The 18,994-nt window shown below is 44.0% G+C and overlaps 1 protein-coding gene across 5 annotated transcripts in view; it reads right to left on the bottom strand.

Annotated features, from left to right (window-relative positions):
- Positions 1 to 564: 564 nt before the first annotated feature.
- PLCH1 (phospholipase C eta 1) overlaps positions 565 to 18,994 on the bottom strand; it is a 71,092-nt gene continuing 52,662 nt past the window's right edge. For 2 of the 5 annotated variants that reach the window (XM_051626886.1, XM_051626888.1), the window contains 14 exons: positions 18,365 to 18,472; positions 17,660 to 17,821; positions 16,238 to 16,309; positions 13,422 to 13,516; positions 12,677 to 12,777; positions 11,474 to 11,653; positions 11,281 to 11,388; positions 10,567 to 10,691; positions 10,046 to 10,130; positions 9,160 to 9,306; positions 8,676 to 8,755; positions 6,976 to 7,035; positions 6,134 to 6,494; positions 565 to 3,825 (listed from right to left, as the gene is read on the bottom strand). In XM_051626886.1, the coding sequence (XP_051482846.1) occupies positions 1,736 to 3,825; positions 6,134 to 6,494; positions 6,976 to 7,035; positions 8,676 to 8,755; positions 9,160 to 9,306; positions 10,046 to 10,130; positions 10,567 to 10,691; positions 11,281 to 11,388; positions 11,474 to 11,653; positions 12,677 to 12,777; positions 13,422 to 13,516; positions 16,238 to 16,309; positions 17,660 to 17,821; positions 18,365 to 18,472 (3,774 nt within the window). In that variant the 3' untranslated portion in view covers positions 565 to 1,735. The remainder of the gene's footprint in view (positions 3,826 to 6,133; positions 6,495 to 6,975; positions 7,036 to 8,675; positions 8,756 to 9,159; positions 9,307 to 10,045; positions 10,131 to 10,566; positions 10,692 to 11,280; positions 11,389 to 11,473; positions 11,654 to 12,676; positions 12,778 to 13,421; positions 13,517 to 16,237; positions 16,310 to 17,659; positions 17,822 to 18,364; positions 18,473 to 18,994) is intronic. The other 3 variants (XM_051626887.1, XM_051626889.1, XM_051626890.1) reach the window with 3 other exon arrangements.

The raw sequence follows: 18,994 nt of genomic DNA, 5'->3' as shown, positions 1-18,994 counted from the left end.
GTTCCAGACTCAGAAGCAACATGAGCAACTTTAAGCTGTTTATACAGACTCTCATCTGGAAAAGAAAGAGAAATCCAACTTGAGGTTTCAAGCATCTTGGACATCTGCTTATAGAACAGTTCCTAATTCAGTGAAGACCTTAACTATACAGTTAACAGCACAGGATCCCCATGGTTCTGGGGATCAGACACAGTCTCTACCTGGAAAAGAGACAGCACTGCACTTGGACTGGGCCCTGCATCCCCAGGCAGGAGAACAGGATGTACGTCAGTCCTGGGCAGAGTTCTCCACCTGCCTATTCTGCAAGGGCAGTGGGGACTCAGCTCCTCTGGACCTCAGGCTCTTCCCTCTCAGTCTGAATGCTCTCCATTTCTAGTAAATTAAGAGAGAGATGGTCAAGTGGTTATCCTGTAAAGATACCTGCTGAAATTGCTTTAACACAAAACACTAATTTTAATGCAAATGTATTATCAGGAAGCAAGTGCTTCCAATCTCCAACATACTTCATCATGTCATCTCTGTCCAAAGGCAGCTGGGAAGAGCTTCAGTAAACATGTAACCAAGTGCTTAAAAATCTATTTTAATGATGTTTTCAAGAATAATAATACTCTGCATTACAAAAGAAAGAGGTAAAAGGTGTGTCTTTTACATATAAGAAAAAACTTACAGTGAAGGCAAAGAATATCTTAAAACCAAAATAAAGCTATGTTGTTCCCTACGGGGAAGGTTCAGGGGTTTGAGGTTACTCACTCAATTCACTTCCAGCATTCATAGAAAAAGATGAGGGTGGACAGTCAAAATAGTTACTCTACCACATCAGCTTTAAATATTCCACTGACTGACAACAACTTAGCAATAAAATTACCAATATACAGAAAACAGACCTCCTACTATACCGAAGCTGCACACATAACCAATAAAAAATCATATAACAAAATATGCAGAAATTGTTTTCCATTCATAAATGCATAATTACTCCCACATTCCACTCTGTCATGAAACAAGCACCCAACATGGTGACCAAAAAGACAGCTCCTAGTATACTTCATAGAATGGGTAGAAGACAAGTCTACACATTATTCACAGCTTTGGACCAACCCCAGTTGTACAAATTTTACTGTAGAACCTTAATTCTACAGTTTGCAGTGAAATCATAATTCATACATGAAAACATGTAAAAATAACATTAATAATTAAGTACAAACCAGAGTGAAAACAGTGGTGCTAATGAAGGGTCTCATTTGGAGACTGCTGCTGGTTGGGCAGGAGTCCCAGATCAGCAGCCTCACCCCAGGGACAGAAAGCACTACGCTGAGCAGAATTTGCACAAAAGGCCAAAAGTGATCACTAGAAATTATTTTCCAGACAGCAGGGTAAAGACATCAGGAGCACAGAGTGCTACTGCACCGACTGCAGCAGAGTTGCTGAGCACTGACATGCGTGACGCAGCGACCTCCGTTACAGATGCAACATGCTACAATGCTCACTGCATGCAAACAGCCCCCAGGCTACTTCACTGTATCACTCCTAAATCAAAGTAATCCATACGTAAGGATGGAAAGTGGTTGGTGTTTACATAAGCTTTGACAGGAACAGGCACACTAAATCATGGCTGAATCACCAGCACGAAATCACATTCCTAAATAATTTAAGCCCTCAAAACAGTATTTCTTGTTAAAAATCCTTCATTTCAATGAAAGGGTTTGTAAACATTGAGGATGTACATTTATACAATCTACAGTCTCAGCAGGAAATAAATTTCAGGCTGATCATCACTGCTGGGCTCCAGCTGCAGGACCGACTCGTGTGTGTGCAGCCGGTCGCCGCAGCCATAGTGCAAAGCGGCACAGGCGCCCTCCGGGATTCCTCGGCCCTCCACGTCCCCCCCGGGGAAGCCGTTCAGGTACCTGCTGATGTAAGAGCCCGTGGAATGCCTGTTGATGATGTGAGGAGATGCTGAAGGCTTGTTCCGGAGGACGACCCCCGCCAGGCTGCCTGTGCCGGGCGGCCGGTGCTTGCTGGCGGCCTCCTGCCGCTCCCGCGCGCGGCTGGCGATGTTCCGCACGCGGCTCTGGCTGCGGGACGAGAGCTTTCTGACCAGCGTCCTGGGGCAGTCCTCGTGGTCCTGCCTGGAGCAGAGTGTGACACAGCTGTCCTCCTGCTCCAGGGACACCAGCTTCCTCAGCTGCTCCGTCAGAGCATCCGTCGAATGTGGCCGCAGATTCTTCATCGCGGCCAGTTTCTTGTCTCTCATGCCTGACGAGATGAAGCCTCTGCTTATGTATTGATACTTACTTTCAAAGTTGCAGGAAATGTCCTCTGATGTCAAGTCACCAAGGCTCTTGGATTTGCTAGGGCTAGTTTGCTTGATGCCTGGAGGAGGTGGGAAGGCCAAAGCATTTTTGAGCACCGGTGAGTGTAAGTTGAGCTGGGACCTCTTGGGGGGACACATTACATTTGTCTGCTCATCTGAACGATGATGATACAAAAAGCCAACATTTTCACACATGGGAAAAGGGAGCCGAGTCCCTGCAGTCCTGAAGTTCCCCGAGCAGTCCAGGGCAGCAGCACAGAGCTCAACAGCTGTGCTGTTCCCAGAGGTCCTCTCACCACCACGCCCAATGTCCTGCTTTGGCCGCAGTTTCAAAGGGGAAGCCAACTGGCTCATGTCTTCCCTTTTATACTCGCACGCAGTCACCAAGAGATCTGGAGAATCTCCATCTACTTCTACAAGGCCACTGCTTTCTGAATTCTCACCAGTGGGAAGGTCAACAAGAGTCTCCTCAAAGATGAGGCTATTGGAAGCAAAAGGACTGGCAGACTTGGGGGCTTCCCAGCGTGTTCCACTTTTTTTTTTGGGATCTGCATTTAGCAAAGAGAGGGGTGAAGGGCAAGGACAGATAGGCAAATTATTTTCTATACTGTTTAACTTTTTCTTGCAAACTAATTCACTGTGGGTCTTACATTCAGAAGCTGGTGTAAGAGTTGCCTCGTGGATAATTGTGTACACAGAATACTCTGTAGTCTCAGGGCTGGAGAACATGGTGGTGTCTGGAGTGGAGAATAAAGGGGATTTGGTGGCTTGGGTGGCTGTAAAGATGTGCTTACAGGGACTGCTGAGATCTGTAGTAAGCAGGTGTGGGTGTGCAGCCGTCACCCCGAGGGTCTGGCTGCCAGCACCATGGAGGCTGGAGACCACAGTGAGATCAGGTTGGTCGTCTGTGACATCCAACTGCCCGATCAGAGCTGAGACAGCACTGTCCAGCTCACTCTCGTTTGCTAAGGAAACTTCATCAATCAGGCGGGAAATGTCACTGTCGTGCGCGGCTGAAGCGCAGGGCACGTGAGGGAGGTCAGGGCTAAGCACAGACGATGTGTCTGTCAAAGGAAGAGGTCCTGCAGGGCTTTTCTTGAGGGTGGCATAGCTGTGATTTCCCACCTCTACTTTTTGAGAAAGGGAAGTCCCCAGAAGGGCTATTTTGTCCTCCTTAGACCCTTTTGTGCCATCTTCCTTTTTGTTGTCGGTGCAGTTTTTGTCATGTGTTTTTTCTGTGGAAAGTTCAAAATCAGAGTCCTGCACTACAGGGACAGTTTCATCAGAAAGACTGTTCTCCTGATTGGTTTCAGCTACACCACTTGCAAAAAATAAATGTTCAGGTTGCTCCTGTAGAGGTGGTACCAAAGAGTGAGCTGTAGTCTCCTTCTGGTCACTCTCCTTCTCAAACCGAGATGTCAGATATGAAGTATTTGCCGTTTTCTCAGAACACAGAAAACCAGATTCTTTCAAGTTAGTTTCCTTCCCATTTATATTGTCATCACTGTTGGCTAAATTAAATAAGAAACATATTAGTTGCATACAATATTGTGTTCTGTTTATTAACAACTATTTCCTCCTTAGACAGACAAATGGAGAACGCAAAATTAGGTACAGTTGTGACAGAACTTAATTATGGGGTTGTGCATGTTCAGTACAAATTATCTGAGTGATATGAATAAATGGAAAAATACAACTGCAGGCACTTCACTGACACTGCCTTTGAATGCCTGTTACATCAAACAGGTGATGTAATATTTGTTGCAAATCATGTTAATGAGGGACCATATCAGAGCTTGCACGTGGTATTACCTTCAGCTGTGTTCCTAGTCAGATTTGTATTATAAAGAAGCATGGCAATAAAGACAGAACAAAACAGCTCTGTTAAAAAAACAATACTTTGATACAAGATGCATGCTTAAAAGAGCTGAGCAGAAAGCATCACGTAGATGGACTCCAGACTGTTTTTTATATCTAGTTATTGTAAAATGTTACAATTTAAGGATTTCATTTTTTATCTTCTACCAGCATCTATTGCAGTCATGAGAGCCTGGGATGGCCCTGCAGCACAGAGCAGGATGAAGGTCCTTCAGGGACAGGAGAGGACTCTATCTGGAATGTCGTCTCCATCTCTCACTTCTTTATGTCTAAGGTGACAGAAATTTACATCTTACAGAGACTCCAACAGACAGGAGCTAGTCCTCTCAAAGGTAGAAGGAGCAGGATTTATTCCCTGTGACAGCTTTTTAGGTCAGCTCACCAGAGCCTGTGTTTTCTGCAAAGGGTATTTTTGCTGTAAGTGAATACCCATGACCTCCAGAAAGCGTGGAAGGTTCTTCTAAAAGAATTTTGTGCCTTTATAGCATTTTTAGGACAAAATATCTAAGAAATTATTACATCTGTTGTGAAAAACAGCTGAACTGTGTCATCTTCACGAGTTTATCTAGAGGATGCTTCAATTCATGATGCAGCATTTCAGAATTTACTTCCTTTACCAGGAATATCTTTTTTCCTGTCTAAAGTTTCTTCTCACAGTGGAAGAAAAAAATACTTGATTTCACTTGCTGTTTCTCCTTAGTAACTTCTTTTACAAGGCAACATCCAGATTATCTGCTCCTTCAAAGCCACAGCTAGGGGTAGGTAGAACAAAGGGTGCTCAACAACATGTTGTTCTAATCTGTGCCTAGTGGTGCTTCCATTTTAGACTGGCTCCTATGGTTGCTGGAAGCTGCTGCTCTGCAGCTGGAAACATTCAGAGCTGAGCAGCATTTCCATCACCCCTGAGCCAACAGAGGTTCTGGGGGTGCTCTCTGCATCCTTCTGTGGCCGAGATGTAGCTTCTGGCTGCACCAGCAGAGGAACAGCCTGGTGGGACTGGCTGCAGAAAGGCTGGGTGGTCAGAGCTGACCAGACACTGGGGATCTGGCTGGGTCTGCAGGCTCACAGGGACAGCTTGTAGGAGTGCACATGCTCTTCCCAAACAAAGGCAGCCCCCAAAAGGAGCATTCATCTCCTGGACTAGGGAGAAGCTCCGGATGGAGACAACAGGTCTAATGTGTTACAGCCATTGTGTTCAAAGTTTCCCAGACTTATTTAAATATTCCAGTAAATCAAATATAAGGGCAGGTTAAACACTGTTTTTCCTGAGTCATGGGAGTAATTGGATTTCAAAGCCAAGTCTATTATTGCTGAAAACACATAAAAGCTATTTTAAGAACGAAATGGTATCGTGTATCAATAATACAAGACCAAGATTTTATCCTAACACATGCTTTCCATATAACCTAGATTACTTAATTTGATTAATTTAGGAGGATAATATCAAGACTGATGGATACAAAGTCTGACCAACTTCCACCCCTTCTAAATCTGTGTGAAAGTCTGCAGTAGTCTTTACATACGATTCCCAAAAACATAGGCTGCATGCTGTCCTTCCTCCATGCAAAAGCAGAGAGCAAACCCACCATGCCAGCACCTCCATTTGCAACAGTAAACAGACAGGAGCAAACCAGAGATTGATGAAGTAGAATCAAAGGTTGGTTCTTAAACTACAAAAGGGAATTTGGCAAGTGTCCTCTTAAAAGCACTCGCAGAAATAACTAATTCATTTGCCTAGTTAGGAGAGTAGACAGCTTTCCAGAGTGTCACTTATCAGACTTCAAGGAGCTGTTAAAATACTACAATCTTAAGTATATGTAGCTTTGGCCATCAACTCTTCCTTGAGTTGAATAAAACTACTTGCGCAGAGACTGCAGAACTAAGGGTTTCCAGAGACTAATTCAAATTCCTACACCAAAAGTAATTTTGGAAGCATCTTACCAGATATGTTTTCTTGTCCTTTGGCATCTCGGGCACTTTCGCCTTCTGGGCACGGCAGCCCTACAAGAAGGTATTTGTCCACGGGCATGGAAACAGGACGTGCCTGCAAGCTCCGGCTCGAGCGCCTAACGACTCCGTCTTTGTCTCTCAGGTCTGCTGGCTCCGAAGCGCTGTCCCTCATCTCAGCAGCCTCCAGAAAGCCCATCTTACTTTTCTTCCGACCCTTGGCCGGCGCGCTGGCCGTGCGGCGCAGGAGGCGGTCGCCGATGGATCGCTTCCGTACGTAGTGCCCGCTGCTCTCAGCAGGGCTGTGCTTGGGGTTCTTGTTAAACAACCCTCTGAGGCCCATCAGCTGCTTGTTCTGAAAGGACAAGAATAACCACGGTCTGGAGTCAGTTCAGACTGTTACACAACCAGGATGATGGAAAGGGCTGCTTTCAGAGTATTTATGAGCGATGAAGGCAAAAGTTAAAAAAGCAGCAAAGCAAAAAATTCACACCGAGCAATTCACATCTCCTGTGACCGAGGAGCCATCAGCACAGGTCTCCATGAATTCATGCATGTCCAAATTCCTCCTCATTAGGATGGCAGCCTGCCACAATCACAAGAGAGTGTGCTCCAAGTCTCCTAATCAGAGATGACAAGACCGCAAGAAGCGTCTGCAGCGACAGGCGACACAGCAACTTGGGAGTTTTATGCATGGGCTTCATCAAAGCAACACTCAGATGTTTCAGTCTCTGAATGAGGAATGATAAAAGTTTGCTAGCTGCAGATCATGCGATTAGGAACCATTTGAGGAATCTGTGCCCAGCAAGTGCAAAGTGCATGCTAATGAAGTCTACCTTTGTGGCTCCTAGAAAGTGCAATATTGTGTAACTGGGGTTGAGGATTAAAGGGCTCCACTGAAAGGCAAAAAAATGCAAATACATTTGGCTTCTGTTTTCAAGACTGTGATACATGCAAATAAGGTAACAGTACATCAGCTGTAAATATAATCCTTCTACCGCAAAAAATTTAAAGCTATTTATCAGTCTAATGTCAGTCACTCTCAGAACTTGGCTAGATATCTTCACTTACATGGACACAAATGTGCAATCAGCCTTTGTTTGTACATTAGAAGCAGTAACAGAGCTCATCATCAAGGCGTGCATCAGAGGGATAGACTAAGTGGCACGGAGATCAAATCTCAATTGATCTTTTATTTTCCTCCTCTTCTTTTATCATCATTTGTTTTCCCTATGCAGCTACTTTTTTACTATTTTCTTGCCTATTCTTTGAAGAGCACATGAGCCAAGAGCAGCAGCCAAACAGGCTCCTGTACAGACTGTCACCAGAACTGCAGGTGCTGTGACAGGGGCACCCAGATGTGTTCAGCTCCAGCTACACACTGCAGGGACACTGTAAGCTGTTGCTGCTGCTTCTCTTGTTGCACAGATCTAGGAGACATAAAGCCCACCTTGGATACTAAAACCCAGTTGGTGTGCACAGAACATGTGCCATTGCCCCCACCACCCCATGGTTCTCCTCCCTGGTAGGAGGGACACTAGGAGAGCCAGAGCAGGTAAGTACACAGAAATGCTGGTCCCTGTGCTGAGACAAGGGTGCCAAGGGCAAGGCAGACACCTCAGTGCTTACAGCACAGAGCTAATGGGATCAGTGGGATAAAGGTAGTGGAGTTAAGTGAGGATCTGAACTACACCAAATCCCAGCCCCTAGGCCTTACCTAGCTTATTTTCTCCCTCTGTTCCACTGAGCTTTCCTTGGTAACCTTGCAGAAAAGCAAAATGCACACACTTAAGCCTAAAAGATTTAAAGCTTAAGTTAGCTGCTAAAAATAGCTAGCTGGTCAAATACCATGTTCTGGTGCGATTACAGTTCTCAACATCAACAGTGAAATTAGTTCAGCACACTGAAGGAAATGTACTTCCTGAATCTAGACATGATAATAGTTAGGTGCAAAGAACATCCTGAGGTACGTGCATGCTAGGACAGAGTAACAGGCTGCTATGCTTTCCTGGGTGGTGACCTGCAAGGAACTCCCAGACCATGAGCTACACCCTTGTGCTTCCCAAGCACCCCGACAGAAGCGTGCCTGTGCTGTCACTGCAGTGCCTCAACTGGAGAGAGCCCAAGGTTTCCTGGGCAGGGCTTTGCCCTGGCTCAGTGCTCCGCAGAGAAAACACTGCAGAGGAGGACCTGCAGTTTGGTTCCTCGGGCATGCTGACACTCGGCGGTGCATGAAGGTACCCACACAGGTAGGAGTGGAAATGCAGACATTGAGCTGAGGGCAACAGAGAATCAGACACTGTGCTTTTTCATTGCTGTATGGTCTGAACCACGTGTTCAAACTGCATTGCTGATGGGTGCCAGAGAGCTAGGTACTGCTGATCCCAGGTACAGCCTGCCACAAACCTAAGCTGTGAGAATCATTTAGGAAGCACACAGATCCCATGAAGTTCTGTGGTATGTTTAAATCTGTTTTTGTCAGAAGAATTAAAGCAAACACACCTCGTAAGAGATGTACATTTCCAGATATACCCACCTTTCCATAGATCTCATTAATGGTTATGTGAACAAATATGGATGCTTCTGTCAGCCCTTCCAGATACACATGACGATAACCTAGTAAAACATGGATATGGAACCACAAATAATTAACAGTTTGCATTTTATGCACAACTGCAGGACCTGTCTATAAAAGTGAAATACATATGGTAAGCTACCGTATGCCTTTAGTAAAACGTACATTCTTACAGGCTTTCCAAGCCCCCCCCAGCACAAATTGCCTCCAAGTTATAAATAAGACACCAGTAACAACTTCCAAAAGCACAGATACCCAAACTCCTTCAGGTAATGGTGGATATTCCACCCTAAGACACCAGTAGAATCCTCCAAGCTCCGATATGAAGTCTCAGAGATACAGGCATGTATCCTGCATTGATAACCCCATCTTGAACTTTAGGGCCAAAGGTGTTTGCTCTTCAGTTAGATAGATCTGTAGGTCAAGGAAGACAAGAGGGACTAACCAGGAACAATGCTGCTGAAGGCCAGAGTCCTTTGTCCAACAAAATCGCGCCCAATAGGGTCATGGTCCCAAACAAGAAAACGCACCAAAGCTATTTCAGGCATGTGGATGGTAAAAGTGAGTGTCTCCTCCCAAACAGGATTAAACCCTGTAAAACAAACAGAAATTTTGGGAAACAAGTCCACAGCAAGCACTATCTTCAATTTTCATGATGCGAGAGGCACAGGAACAGGCAAATCAAATGTACAAATGAACACTCATTACTTATTGCTCATCTAGATGCTCTCGCTCTCCATCATGAAAGTAATTAAAAGTGAGAGATCTGTCTCTTGGGCTGCTTTTACAAACAAAATGGTTGTGCTTGGGTAGCAGGCAGGGATACCAAGGCAAGCTGTTGTTTTGCAAAACTATGGCAGGCTAAAGACAGACCAAAACAAAGGGGAACTACTGCCTTTTTTCCTCTCATGGTTTTACAACTGCCAATGAGAACTGAAGGCCACCCCTCCTGCTGCAACAGATTATACCTCTCAGTTCTTCATCTCCTTCCTATGAGGAAGCAGTGAAACTGCCTAAGACATGATTTGTTTTCATTTCATTTGAAGTTATACATGTCTTTTATATAAAAAATATTTGGAATTTCTGTGTAATGGAGATTTAAGAACAACCCAATAGAGAAATAGTGTGGAGCACTTCTTGTCCTTCACACCTTGTTTGTTTCCCTGCACCAGAAACTCTGTCTAGAAAGCAGAATTTGTTAAAATACAATCATTTGATTTCATCAGGTAAGAAGCTTTGCAATTTAGAAAGTAATAAAAGATTTTTTAATAATCATTTGTAATTACTTAATATTTTACTCTAAGAAGAGGAAATGAGCTAAATTATCTTACCATTGTCGTCAACCACTCTGGTTTGATCTTTACAGCAGTCAACAGGTAACCCAATAATTTCCACCTCAACAAAGGGATCTATTATCTATTTTTTAAAAACAAAGTAGTTTAAAAGCAAGCCCGTGGTACAAGCAAAGGTCAATTTTCAAGGAAATTCACGCAGAGAGTTAATTTAAATTCATATAAGAATTCAAAAGCCTTTGATTCACATGAATTTTCAAGCAGCACAATGATGGGAGGTGACTTCATGAGGTGCAGGTTGATGCCTGGTTTGTATTCCCGAGAGCTGTGGTCAGCTATGACTAATTTTCAAAGTCACCCTCAAAATATGAAACAAATCAGTTCTTAAACACCGTGTGTAGGATACAGGCTCAGTGGGAAAATGTAGTATTTAGTGACCAAAAGCTTGACACTGTGAAATGCATTGGGTGTATTTAAATAAGGAGGGTGTTTCTTTGAGTCACATGCTGCCATGTCACTCCAGGAGCTCGCATGGAAGCCTTGGTACCACAGTAGCTTACCTCTCCTCTGTCCCCTAACATTGAGTCAGGAGGCTTAGGTAGCTGCTGCCCACTGATGATCTTCAGAATAAGCTGCTTTTTAGGACTGGCAGGAAGTGGATCAGCAGAGTAGGGGTTGAATGTGCCTAAAAGATGGCAAGGGATGAGAAGGGTAAAGAGAAAGATACCTGGAATAAACCTCACCCCCAGGATGCACATGTCTAGTCAAAACTCAGGCATAAGCAAGCATCTTACAGAGCAGGAGCAGCTGTTAATGAATTTCAAGATTCCATTTCACTTTCTTACAACCTTTACTGAGCTGAGCAGCCCTTGTTTACATGATTATAAAACAGAAAAGAACCCTCTAATAGCAGGGGTTTGCAAGATCAATGCTCCTTTGAAACAAAACTTTCTGTAAAGCAGTAGCTTCTAAAAAAAACAATAGTTCTAACCTGGATCAGCACTCTGATCATGTTTCTTGCACAGCTGCCCAGATATTAATGAGAAGAGGCAACTAGGGATGAGTAAGCTGCTTCCTTACACAGTCTGAGAGTCAGACACCATTTTTCAAGGACAAAAATAGTATGAACTTCGAAATACAGTAAAATTATGGATTTATGGAACATGAAAGATTCTAGAATGTTTTCATTTTTCTTCTTTGTGCCTTGGCAACTTCACCATGAAGCCATTTTCTGAAAGGCTTGACACAGTAATCAATGTATAGCGGGACATTACCTTTGCACATTTGCTGAGGTTTGAGGACATAACCACAGTTGCCATTTACCCTAAATTTTGCATCATTTAATTGCATCACACGTCCTTCAGATTGGTAGTTCAGTGCCACTGTTGAAAGAGAAGACACAGGTGTCAGGTATTTCCTAAGCACATACACAAGAAGTGGGAAGTAAGCTACTCCTGCAACACCTACCCAACTGGCAGCCAACATTCCAGTAAGGTAAGGGATTGAAGTTGCTGGAGTCAATCCGATAGGCTGACGGGTAGATCCGTGTCAGCTGCTTCTGGTTGTAGAGCATGAACTGCTCAGCCTTCTGCTGCACTGCTTGGTGGGCTCTGCTCTCACTGAAGGACAGCACGTTCCCCGTTGATCCTGTGCGCATAGTTAAATTAAACAAGTTACAAAGCAACCCAAGGGACTGGAATGCCCAAGGGAGACAGGGGCCTGAGCTCAGACCTCAGTTGAACTGATGTTATTCAAGGGGAACATTAGATTTAGTACAAAGCTACAATGATAGATCGTGTCACATGCAAATCACGTGCCTACTGTGACCACACGCTCTCTGAGCAGGTCACATCTATTTGTCACAACTCACATCTGTTACGTTGCTAAATGGCACTTAACATTGGAGTGTTCCAGGCCAGGATGGATGGGGCTTGAAGCAACCTGGTCTAGTGGAAGGGGGCCTGGAGCTTTAAGGTCACTCCCAACTCAAACTATTCCAGAGAGGCTGAGAGACCTGGGGCTGTTTAGTCTGGAGAAGACTGAGAGGGAGTCTTATTCATGTCTACAAATATCTGAGGGGTGGGTGTCAAGAAAGAGGAGCCAACCTCTTCTCAATGGTGCCCAGTGATAGCATGAGGGGCAATGGATGCAAACTGGAACACAGGAAGTCCCACCTCAACATGAGGAAAGACTTCATTTCTGTGAGGGTGACAGAGCCCTGGGACAGGCTGCCCAGAGAGGTTGTGGAGTCTCCTTCTCTGGAGACTTTCAGACCTGTCTGGATGTGTTCCTGTGTGACCTGCCCTAGATTTGGTCCTGCTCTGGCAGGGGGTTGGATTAGATGATCTCCAGAGATCCCTTCCATTCCCCTACCATTCTGTGATGCTATGATGATAAATTCCATAAAACTGTGAAACCAGGAAGGGATTTGAAAAAGCTTCATTTTAAAAACTCCTACTAAAACACAAATGTCATAAGAAACCTAGGGAAAGGACATTTCTCAGGGTGCTTTATTGTTTTCTCCATATTTCAGTAAATGGGACAGATAACTAACCACTCTGCTTTTAAAACACCTTTGAAAAACAGGGAAACCTTGAGAACACAGAAATGTTCCCCATTCAAACAGGAAAGAGAAAGAGGTGTGTGTAAGCCTCGTGCCAGCAGCCTTACCATCATCTACTATGTCCTGGGCTGCCACGGAGTTGGTGTACACCACGAGGTCAGACAGAGCCCTGCACAGCTTCACTGTTTTCCTCCGACGAGCCAGTCTGCTGGGTTGTATTTCATACAATTTAAAAAATGGGATTTTTTCAATATTTAAAGCACATTTCAATCCCCCTTTCTCTTCATCAGTAAGGAAATAAACAGCTGCGAACCACGCGGCAAATCTCAGAGAGGGATCTGAAATGACTGCTCCCCTTGTACCTCTGCAATCACACTAGACAAACAAAATCTTTCCTTTAAAACATACTAAATAGTTGCACCATGGCTCTGCCCAACAAAACCAAGGCAGACTGCTCTGAGCTGTGTCTGAAAATGGAGCATTTCAGTGACAACAAAGGCATTCTCAATAGCACTTTTTGATTGCTTTTTCTTTCTATTCTGAGATGTAATAAAGCTGGCTGGGCTGTGATGTACCCTTGTTTGGCCTAAACAGTTTTCTCTGAGCACTATTTACAGCATGTAAAATGTAGATTGGCATTTTCCATTAGAAAAGTATTACTATCACACATCAGCTTAAGGGTAATTGCTATTTGCAACCTCTGAGAAACTACACAATCAAAATACTGGTCTACAGCAGTCACAGCAAAATATGACCTGCTCTTAAGAACAGGCTTCCCTGGGGCAGTAACATGCAAATAGTAGTAGTAGTAACATGTCTCTAGCTTTAACTGAGCTGTAAAACATAGCTCACCTGTGGAGCTGCCCCGTTTCCTTCCCAGAGGAGTTTTGCTGGCTTTCTTCATCATCTGATGCACTATGGCATTTGGATGTTGCCTTCACAGCTTTCTGTTGGGAGAGAACCAAGCACAGCTCTGTCAGTTGATGGGCTGGTTCCATAAATGCACGTCTCTGTCATCAGGAGGTAGGTGGCTGAGCAGCAGCAGGTTTAGAGCAGAGGCCCAGAATGACCCCTGGGGGTTTGACAGCAGAAATCTCTGGGTGGGACGTCAAGTGTTTCCACACCCATGGAGAAGGAAAGCCAGCACAAAGCATCTGTGCCCTGATCTCACTCCACCCAACCCCAAGGGCCCAAGCCTGCAGCCATGGAGCAGGTCTATCTGCTGGCTAGCAGACAAATACAAGCCTGAAGATAATTTATTTCTGCAAACTGGCTGTTCCAATGCAGACCCCTGTGTATTCTGCAGCTTGCCCCCTGGTGTGAGAAGGCAATGTTTCTCCACTGTCCCCAGTACACTGGCACTGGTCCTACTGATATTCTAATGGATCATGTCATAATTAACAACAGAAGGATCTAAATGTACAGTGCATTCCCTTCCACCTCAGGATGCCTTCCTCCCAGCCTTCCCCCCAAAACCAGTTTAGAAAATTTAACAAATTGATTCATGAAGTTGAGCACAGCAGAGTCTGGGCAAAATTTTCAAACATCATCCTTCTGCTGCCTTTTGAGCCACGTGTACAAGCATTCAAATTATTCTCATTTGTTACAGTATAAAGAAAATAGTTACAATAAAAAGATTAAAATCTCAAAAGCAGCTTTTTTCATAAGCACCTAAGAATACAGTTTCCAATTTCAACAACATTACATTTTTTGCAACACTAACTATAGCTTCAAGTGAGAGCTTAATTTCCTTCTCATCAAGAGGTAATTAACATTATCACTGAGAGCTCCTTGTCCCTGTGCTCAAATGGCTAGATGCTCAGTGAGCACAGATTTCTTTTCTCCTGCTGTGACAAACCTATAATGTACATAACTTAGTTTGCTGTCTTTAGTGCTGAAATAAAGTTGACTATGTTGGAAATCATTGGTATGTTTCAGTTTTGGAATCTGAAGATCTGCACTGTGGAGGTTTCCTGCAGTTAACTTGCAGGAACAGCCAGTCTTAATGTCTGTTCCTTCACTGGTAGCTTTTAAAGAGTTTGAAAAGCTGGTTGAAAACACCACAAATCAATATGCCTGGGTGGATAAGTCTGTACCTGCAAAAATATCAATAGTAGCCATGCTTCCCAGGCATCCCTCTAGCTGGAAGGGCATAAGGGGGAAGTTACTGGATGCCCCTGTTGCCTCAGTCTACAATACAATTATTGAAAAATAAATTAATATCTATATATACTCTCATTTGTTTCAGCAGAGATGAAACAAATGGGCTACCCAACCTGCTATCTCCATTAGGATAACTAGCTAAATAAAGTAACTAAACTACTGACATGCTTCCCAGTCCTCAGTGTAAGCAGCAGTTTTAGTGGCTGACTTTTGTCTGACACCTCATTCCACAGCACTTGTTTTCCCAGCAGGGAGCACAGGTTCCTCTGTGAAGTGTCCACTATCATGCACCACAGGTACTTGCAGATCTCAGCACATGTGTGAATAATGTGCACTTAGCTAAAGCTGCTGAAAGAAATATGAGCACTTTCAGCAGCTCTGAGCTTATAATCAAAGTGTAAATATGAGTCTGCATAGAGAATTTCTGATGGCTCCTAGCTGGCTTCCGGGCAGACAAGCCATAGATTAAGCTCTATGAAGTATTTAATAACTGCTGTTTTTCCTGAACTGCTGCTCAGATCATCAATTAGTGTGTCCCCTGCTCGGCTGCAGCTTCCCCCAGGGATGATGCTGAGGAGGAGCTGGGGTGACCAGAAGGCTGGGGCAGAGAAAGTGCTAGTGGCACAGTGACTGCTGCAGACCTGCCCCATGCACAGACCCATCTGCTGCTCTACTTGGTATTAGCTAATCCACTTGGGGAAGAAGAAGCTGTTGGTTGAACCAGCTCCTACTGAGGCTATGTCAAATAAATCCAAGCCTCGAGGCATCGTGGGAGTGTGGGAACAGGGGAGGCAGGTGACAGGAACACATTTGTCAGGGTATGGGGAGGGGAGGACACCTGGGCACACTGTCCCTTTTGGTGGCTGCTGCCTGTCCAGCTGTAAAATGAAACCTCACACATCTGAATTATATCAGCTCCTGCTTGGTTCAATAGAGCTGCCGCAGCGAAGACCCAGCCAAGCAGAAAATTTGACCCAGCAGCTACACAAACACATAAAAAGAATATATGCAAAACTGTCAAGAGATCAGAAGAGAACAGTTTTACAAAGGAGGAGCCCAGAGGCAGTACTCAGTCACAGCAGTGCCCTAGAGCAAGAGGCCAGGCAGTAAGAGCACGCTCTGCACAGCACTGCCCAGGGTATGGAACGGAGTGAAACTGGGCCGTGAGCAGAACCAGCTCTGAGCACAGGGGTCTGGAACACAGGAACACACCAAGGTATATGTCTGCTTTGCTCTTCTGCTGCTGCAAGTTGGATCAGAACACCAGCAATTCCACATCACTAGTAAAAATGATCTTTTTGGTCAGGCCAGATTTTTTTTGAGCTTGCCTGATCACCTTTAGAAGGCTTTCTAAACTGCTAACAGCAATAAATATACCAAGTGTAACCACAATCCCTCCTCACTGCCCCCATGCCCCCCATGCTTGTCTCTAGCAGTAGAACACACCCAGCACCTCTAGAGCATTGTCAGACCTAGAACAGCAAACAGAGTCTCTTTTTACTTACTTTGTGTTTACCAAAGTTGCTCATTAACGACCGACCGTGTGACTTTTTCCCGCTTTCTTTTGTGTCCAGGTTCTGTGCAGAGAGAGTGCAACAAGAAGTGTGACTAGGTAACTTTGGAAGTGATTTTAAGGAATCTGCTACAGTCTCTGAAGGACAAAGTTTCTACCTAATACAAGTTGAAACTTACCTAAGTACATCACCCTGATTCACTATTCCAAGAGTACAGGGATTGCACATGAGAATAAAAGTGAGCTAAAAGCTCAACACCATACACTGCTCTGTGAACACAAATTGAAATCCAAAAACTCATTACTAGACTTTTCTAACTTCTTTATAAACTTGATAGCTTGGCAAGACCAACAATAAGGGAAAATACAAGTGCTAACACTGCTCAAGGCAACAAGCAATGAGGTAGTGAAAACAGTCTAGCAAAAAGAGGCAAGCAACATCAAACACAACAGTATTTGAAACTGTTCTTGAAAATAGCCACAAAGGAAAAGAGAACTGGGGGGAACCTCCCCTAACAGATCAATGTGGACTTTTCACAGCCTCTTCCCACTACAATGCAGCTTTGGCCAGATGTCTCAAGGTGAGCACAAGCTGAGTATGTTTCTGTAGTTAAACCTGGCTTCAGGCAAAACTCACAGCCACAGCCTTGAAGAAAGAGGCAAGAACTACATAAACCCTGCAGAATGGGAAGATGAGCAGAAACCAGAGACACAGGAATCTGACCTTTAAGACTACACGGGTGACAGGGTGGGCACATCCCCCACAAAACAGTTCCCCCTGTAATTGAAGATAACAGGGCTTTGCATCCTGTTGAGGTCAAAGTATGGTGACCACAGGTTCGAGGTGCTGTCTGTGGATGCACTCAAAGTTCCAATACATTTTACTGTTTTACAAAAATAGTTTGATGGCAAAAAAGAAAAAATCATACCATTCCTGATAAAATAAAGTCTGGGCATGAAAAAACACAGCCTTGCTTGTGGCAGTAGGAGCACAATCCTGTGTTTTATTGCTGTACAAAACTGCCATGAGCATGACAAGCAAGACAATGCTTCCAGTTATCACAACCAGTCTGGATAGGACTGAGACAACAGAAAAGGATCTTCCCCCAAAAGCCTCAACAAAAACCAAACTGGTTTGATACCTGTTTGCAATATTGGTACTTACAGAATTAGTTGCTTCCAAGTCTTACGAAGAATAAACCAAATTAAAACATATTGAAACAACATACTCTTCACATTTCACCATTCAAAATCTCTCACTAGATAGTTTCCTGAAATAGTTCTAAGTTTTCACTTTGGATAAAACACTCTGAAGTTGTTCACAAGTTATCAGTTTTCTCACCTGGAAAACGTGCAATACACATTGCATTTTCTATTATTCAACAGAGCACACAAAAGGGAAAACCTCACATACCTGTTTCAGGTTAAGATTTAAACCCTCATGGGTTGCCTTTAGCAGTGCTCTCACAGTGAAGCTGTCAGGATCCTCTTTGTCTCTGATTTGGGATTCTTTTAGCAGAGATTCCAGTTTTGTTCTTATAAAAGATTCCACCTGGTGCTCAGTTGCACCATTACTCTGAAAGACATTAAAAAAATCCACTTAAAGTAGGTTATTATGTTTCTCCCTTCTGAGACCAAAGTCTGAGGGAACATTACACGTGCCATGAACAGCAGAAAAATAAACTAAGACTTAAGAAACAAAAGGAACAGAACACACTCTTCAGTGTCAAAAAAAGAAACAGAAGGATAGAAAATGAAAGTGTTTCACACCTCAAATTTTTTTCATTGTGTCTCCTTTCAACATTTTCATCTAGAAACTGTGCAGGAATCCCATCATGTCATGGTCCTCAGTTCTACACCTTCTACCTGAACAGAGCCCAGAATGCTCATAATGCTGGCACCAGTGCTTTTAGTCTAGTGCACCTACAGTACTTAAATCTGTTACTTATGTGATTTAAAATGACAAAGTGGCCATTTCCAAACAACATGTGGAAGTACATAACTTCTATATCTTAATGAACTGACTTAGAAATCAAAGTTAAAAACTGTAAGTAGGATTCTGCAGTAAACATAAGTGATGTAGAGATGTAACAGTCCTGGAAACTGTATCTGCACATACATAGCAGGGCTTTAATTTGCAGTCGTCTTCAATTTCATCAGCACTGTCCTCATCTGAAACTTCTCCTTCCTCAGCATCTGCTCCAAGACTGTATGGTAACTTTTTACCCTAAAATGAGGAAAAAAATATTCACAAAACACACACAGATGGTCAGTGTTATTTAGTGCAAAAACCGAAACAGCCCATTCCTCAACTATTCCTTACCTAAACTCTGACCAGAGTTTAGAATTTGTTTCCAAAGAAACTGACACCAGATTACCATGGGTGATAATTTAAGTATTTCTGGAAGAGTTTGTTATTGAGACATCACAGAATGGTAGGGGCTGGAAGGGACCTCTGGAGATCATGGAGTCCAATCCTCTTGCTGCAGCAGGAACACCCAGGGCAGATCACTCAGAAAGGCCTCCAGACAGGTCTGAAAGTCTCCAGAGAAGGAGACTCCACAACCTCTCTGGGCAGCCTGTCCCAGGGCTCTGTCACCCTCACAGGAAAGAAGTTTTTCCTCATGTTGAGATGGGACTTCCCGTGTTCCAGTTTGCATCCATTGCCCCTCATGCTATCACACAGGGCACCACTGAAAAGAGACTGGCCCCTTCCTCTTGAGACCTACCCTTCAGATATTTATAGACA

The sequence above is a fragment of the Apus apus genome, chromosome 8, assembly GCF_020740795.1.
Source record: "Apus apus isolate bApuApu2 chromosome 8, bApuApu2.pri.cur, whole genome shotgun sequence".
Taxonomy (NCBI): Eukaryota; Metazoa; Chordata; class Aves; order Apodiformes; family Apodidae; genus Apus; species Apus apus.
Note: the sequence above shows the minus strand (reverse complement) of the source record. Positions and strands in the feature narration are given on the sequence as shown.